Source organism: Salmo salar, chromosome 01 (genome assembly GCF_965601325.2).
Source record: "Salmo salar chromosome 01, fSalSal1, whole genome shotgun sequence".
Classification (NCBI taxonomy): Eukaryota; Metazoa; Chordata; class Actinopteri; order Salmoniformes; family Salmonidae; genus Salmo; species Salmo salar.
Window position 1 is genome coordinate 46199380 of NC_138291.1, and position 6000 is coordinate 46205379.

General features: G+C 44.7%; 1 protein-coding gene across 2 annotated transcripts in view; it reads left to right on the plus strand.

Moving 5' to 3' along the window:
- efcab11 (EF-hand calcium binding domain 11) overlaps window positions 1-5762 on the plus strand; it is a 95882-nt gene extending 90120 nt beyond the window's left edge. For both annotated transcript variants that reach the window (XM_014196395.3, XM_045718423.2), the window contains one exon: window positions 4953-5762. In XM_014196395.3, coding sequence (XP_014051870.3) covers window positions 4953-5034 — 82 coding nt within the window. In that variant the 3' untranslated portion in view covers window positions 5035-5762. The remainder of the gene's footprint in view (window positions 1-4952) is intronic.
- The last annotated feature ends 238 nt before the right edge of the window (window positions 5763-6000 follow it).

A 6000-nucleotide genomic window follows, 5' to 3' on the forward strand; every position in this document is an offset into this window, starting at 1 on the left:
TCAACCATACAGTTTTTCAATTCCTCATCAATCCATTGAGCCTTAACAGTTCTAACAGTCAGTTTCTTAACATGTGAATGTTTATCAATACTTGGAAGAAGGAATTTCATCAATTCATTAAGTGCAGCATGTGGATGCTCCTTATTAATCACATCAGACCAACAAATATTTTTAACATCATCCACATAAGACTCACAGCCAGATCTTATGTATGATCTCTTATATTCTATTTTAGGTCCAGCTTTTGGAATTTTGGCTTTCCCGGATATAGCCACAATTTGACTTTGATGCAGGTCATGTTATTTGTCACATTACCGTCACTGGTAAACACACACTATATAAATTAAAATCGCATTTTATTTGTCACATGCAGAAGGTATAACCGGTACAGTGAAATGGTTACTTGCATAGTGGAGTCTTTTGTTTAGACATGTAGCTAGCTAGCTAAACAATGAACCATAATCCCAACTCATAACGCTACTATCCTGTATGAATCTACAGGTGGCTAAAGCTAACCAACTAGGTTCTATGTTAGCTAGCTAGCTATAACTAGCAATGCAAATGGCTCTGGGATACGAATAATATTAGTACACAAATCATACACGTAACATTAGCTAGCCAACCAGCTAACATTAGCGAGTTATCTAACAGTACGCTTTATATTGCAATGAATTTGACTTTCTGACAAAATAGAAATGTATAATATCTGAAAATGTAGCTAGCTAGACTGTCTTACTCGTAGACATGGATGAGCGCTTTTCCCTCTGTCACGGATGTCATGGTTGCCCTTAGTTTGAAGATGTAATCCGGAGACGGGTTTCTTGCAGTTCTTCGTGATATGTCAAAAAAAGCTGCGTTAGAAAGGATCAACTACACATACTGAGCAGCTCATGTTATAGACAGAAGCGTACTACATGTCAGACGAATACAAACTCATCTCGGCATGTCCAGCCCATCCATTATCTCAGCCAAACATGGCTAGCGGGAAGGTTCCAGACTTTTTCCATGTCTAAATCAACTAGGCTCATATTTTTTTATTATTATTCGTATTTACAGATGGCATACTAGTTTGTTATTATTAAGGCACATGAAAGTTCACAAAAAAATACATGTCTACATTCAAATGTCTCTCCTGTAAAGTAGTGATGCGCGACATACGCCTAGTTTCCTGAAACAAGGCACACATTTCTGGGATCTTTTATTTCAGCTCATGGGATCAACACTTTACATGTTGCGTTCATATTTTTGTTCAATGTAATTCAAAGCTTATACTTTACCATTCAGGATGTATCTTTCCAACGTGCAACATTTCTTAATGCAATCTAGGCAAAACACTTTTGAAAGCACTTTTGTCCTTTGTTAAAAAGACCTCTCATACAATTGTGTGTATGGCATTGTTTTAAAAATGAATTTACAACCGGAGTTTCAAGCATGGTTTAGGGGCAGCTGCGATGGAATCCTGGTTGAGAATGAAACGACTGAACAAATGAACAACGAAACAGCACAGCAAGTAAGTGAAAGAAATAGGTTTTGATTATGTTTTACTGGTATTGGGGACATATGTAAATGCCAACAAAATAACTTGTGTGTGTAACCTTTTTATTTAACTAGGCAAGTCAGTTAAGAACATATTCTTATTTACAATGGCGGCCTACACCGGCCAAACCCGGACGACGCTGGGCCAATTGTGCGCTGCCCTATGGGACTCCCAATCACGGCCGGATGTGATACAGCCTGGATTCGAACCAGGGATTGTAGTGACGCCTCTTGCACTGAGATGCAGTGCCTTAGACCGTTGTGTGTACTAGAATGCTTAAAAGGCCGCTCAAATTTTAAATATTGGTTATTGGTATCGTTGTTTTGAACAGGGAAAATATTGGATATCGGTATCAGCCAAAAATGTCATATCAGTGCATCACTAATTAAGACACTTTATTTGGTGTGTTTCCTTTATTTTGGCAGTTACTGACTGACTAGGTTGAAACCCTGGGCTCCTGCACGCCATAAATGTGTGTGTGTGTGTCTTTGTGTGCGTGCTTGTGTGTGTGTTGTGATGCACAGCCAGAAACTGGGGCAGATGCTCTCATGAGAGCATCAATATCCCGATTGGGGTTCCACACACACACACACACACACACACACACACACACACACAGCTGCCACACACTGATAATATAATTAGGTATGAATGGATCCAGTCTGGTGTAACCAGTTGTAATGGACTGAATGAACAGTCAACTACTGAGCAGTCTTTCTCTCTTTCTCTTTGTAGTCAGTGTTGGACCACTGAGTCCGCTCTATTCAACATTGACGGAGTTGAAACTGTTTTTTTTGGGGGGGGCATGCTCTCTTTTTATGCTCATGGTGTGTTTGTGTGTGTATGAGCTTTGTGTGTGTGTCTTTTAGAGCAGGGATGGCCAACTCCAGTCCCCGGGGGGCTGACTGGTGTCACAAGTTTGCCCCAGCCTCAACTAGCACACCTGACTCCAATAATCAACAAATCACGATCTTTGGTTTAGAATGCAATTAGTTTGATCTGCTGTGTTTGCTTGGGATGGGGGGGGGGAAGTGAGACACCACTCCGGCCCCGACAACTGGAGTTACCCATCCTGTTTTAGAGCAATGACAATACTGTGATTAATGCTCCTGGGCCTCCGGTGCATGCTGATGATGTCATAGCCTGCTTGTTCCACTGGCCCCTGGGAGTTGCTGTCTTTCTCCCCTTGTGGAAGCGGACTGCAGTGAGTGAGTGAGACATATTCAGCCCCGCCCACAGGCCCAAGTTCATACCACTTAGAGCAGGGATGGTATCAAGCTGAAGTCCTCCAGGAGCTACGCTACAGGGTCTGTCAGGTGGGTCTCCTCTCCCTCTGGCACTTAGTTGATCCCTTAATGTCACTGATTGGCTAGGGAGTTCACACACCTGGTTTCACTAATTAAAAGGAAAGTATGAAAAGCAGCAGACTCTGTTGCCCTCTAGGAGTTGACTTTCACACCACCTTTTTCCTCTCACTCTCTTCAACTCTTTCTCTCCCTCCCCATCCCACTCTTTCACCACATTTCTCTCCACCCCCCCGCCCTTCTCTCAATCTCCTTCCAACTCTGTTTCCCCCTCTCCATCCAGCCCCCTTGCTCCCTTCCCTTTCCATCCCCCTCTCTCTGACCCACTATCAGTCTCTGTGTTTGACAGCCTGAGCAGTAATGGTAATTTCATAGTTGTCACTACAACACAGGGTTTCAAGAACGGTCAGTGTCAGGCCTTTAATTAGACTGTCAACATACACACACACACACACGCCATTCCAAATGTGTGATTATACACACACTAATCACGTCTTAATGGTACGTTCTTGATTATGGTCGTAGCTTCTGTCAGTTTAAATGTCGCTGTGTAAGTGGTTTGTTTAAATGACACTAACACACTCATACACACACTCATACCCAAACACACAAGCAGCACGCAGGCATTAAGTCATGATGCTCTCTCGTCTTCCATCTAATTCTACATAAAGTGGGCTCTTAGTTTTGTTATTCAGGCTCACCCTCATCATCTTTGTCTATCAGTATCCCCTGTTTGGTCTTCTCTTTCCCTCCCTGCCTCTTCTCTTTCCATATCAATCTCTCTCTTTCTCTCGCTGTCTTTCCATATCACTTTCTCTCTCTCTCTTTGTCACTTTATTATCGTCTTTCATTGCTCTCCTGCAGGGATTCAGATAGTCTTTACTAAACCATAGTAGACAGTTCTAGACACTCTTAGCAGAGCTTAGAGGGCTTGAGGGAAACGAGTGGGTGAAGAGGGATGGGTGGGTGTATGTGAGGTGTAGCAGTGCAGCGTTTCCAAAAACTCGGTCCTGGAGACCCCAGGTGGTGCACGTTTAGTTTTTTGCCCGGCCTCTACACAGCAGATTAAACTAATCAACTCCTCACTAATCCGCTGTGTAGTGTAGTGCTTCTGGAAAAACCTAAATGTGCACCCCCTGGGGTCCCCGGGACCGAGTTTGGGAAACCCTGTATTCACAGAGTAGCTGTTGCAGGTGTACAGTAGGTCCACCAGGTAAAGAGGTATTTCGGGAAATGACGCAGCAGGTGAGTTCACCCTCCACTACATCCCTGGTGGTGGGAGGGTGCGGCGGAGGAGTGATAAATGGGCTGTGAATGGGGGTGTCACACTATCTAACCCTCTTCTACAATACAGATAGACCCCCTGCAGTAGAGTCCAAATTGGATCCTCACAGTGCTCTCATTTAGAGCCCCCGTTAGAGCTTTGGTTAGTAGAGCGAGACGATGAGACACAGGTAGGGAGGAGGAAGTGTGATTTTCCACTGGCTGGCTGTTTAATGCTGCTCTAATTCTCCTCCCTGTTGATCCTCATCTCCACACAGCTGCTGTGTTTACACGCACACTCTGCACAGCCAAGGAATGGCGAGATCACACAGAGGGAGAGAAGGTGTGTGTGTGGCAGAGCGACATGGAGGAGAGAGAGAGCCCGGGGAGGGGATGAGAGATGTAAAGAAAGAGAAATAGAGAGAGAGTCAGGTCTATTGTACTGTAATTTCTCCATTGACATGATTGAATTTGCTGTGGCGACTTCTTCATACACTGGCTCTGGAGTGGAGTGGCTCATCCTCTGGTGTGATTGTGTGTGTCTGTTTGTGTGTGTGTGTGTGTCAATGTGTTTGTAAAACTGCTATTTTATGGATATAGAACAGAGTAATAGGACCATTGTAAAAGACCTGCAGCCTGTGGTGCTAGGAGCCAGTGTGCCAGAGCTTCGCTGTACTGTGGCTGACTAGCTGTGCTCTCCAGGGGTAGAGAATAAAAACCAACTTTGGACAACTGGCTGCTTCTTCTCCTCTCTCCTCTCCTTCTGTCCTCCTCTTTTCCCCCCTCATCTCCTCTCCCATCTCTTCCCCGCCCCTCTTCTCTAACGGTGTTATTTGTCTCTCTTACAGGCTGGCAGACCAGGATAGTGATGGCCACGTGAGCTTCAGAGACTTTGAGTGTGTCATCAGCTATGGACAGGCCAACAGCTAACTGAGAGTGGACACGCCGTTCCTCTCCTCCCTGGACTGGACAGCTTCGTTCTGGCCAACGTCTAATAAAAATCAACTATGGAACAACATGTGCAGAATGCATTTTGGAGCCCACTGTTGACGTGCTTCTGTGCCGCCTCTGCTACTTTGACCGAGAACCAGTGACCCAGCCACCTCTGTCTCCCTTTTTACCCCCTCCTTGCTCTCTGTCTCTCTCTCTCTCTAAACCCCATTAAGCAGGTCCCATCCATAATCCCCTGCTCTCCCAAATGTACTTCCATCTGAGAAAGAGTGAGAGAGAGGGGGAGGGAGGGAGAGAGAGAGGGGAGAAGAAGGGATGAAGGGGTAGGTTGCATCCAAATTGAATATTACCCCTGGTAGTAATAATATTGGATTTTTAATCAGGCAGGGCTCCAGGATGGCCCTAGCTGCGCCTGCATAGCTTCTTTGTATTATAAAGCCCCGGTGAACAGGGTTATATTCATTAGTGCACAAAGTAGTAAAACACATTGCAATGGAACATCCAAAAAATCGCTTATTTGACATGTTCAGGTAGTCCCTCCCAGGTTTCAGTACATTTGGTGCCTGATGAACAGGACCCAGGGCTGCTGCTCCAGAGGGGATTTGCCAGCGCTCTTCTTGTTCCCGCCAATTACAGGACTGTAAATACAATGTTTGTGTTCTGGAGAGATTTACGACGATGGCACTCCCGTCTGAATAAAGATTAATTTGTTTTTGTAATCAAAGTACCCGAGTATTGGATCTGTGTGACGCAGAGAGACGCAAGTGCACACACGGCATACAAATGCATACACACACAGTCAAAGGGATACACACACACACACATACACACACACAGTCAAAAGCTTACATGCACTCTCATATGAACACACATACATTGTTGTTTAAACACAAACAGTCTTACACACTTGTATACAAACACACCCACAAGTCTCTCTCTAACACA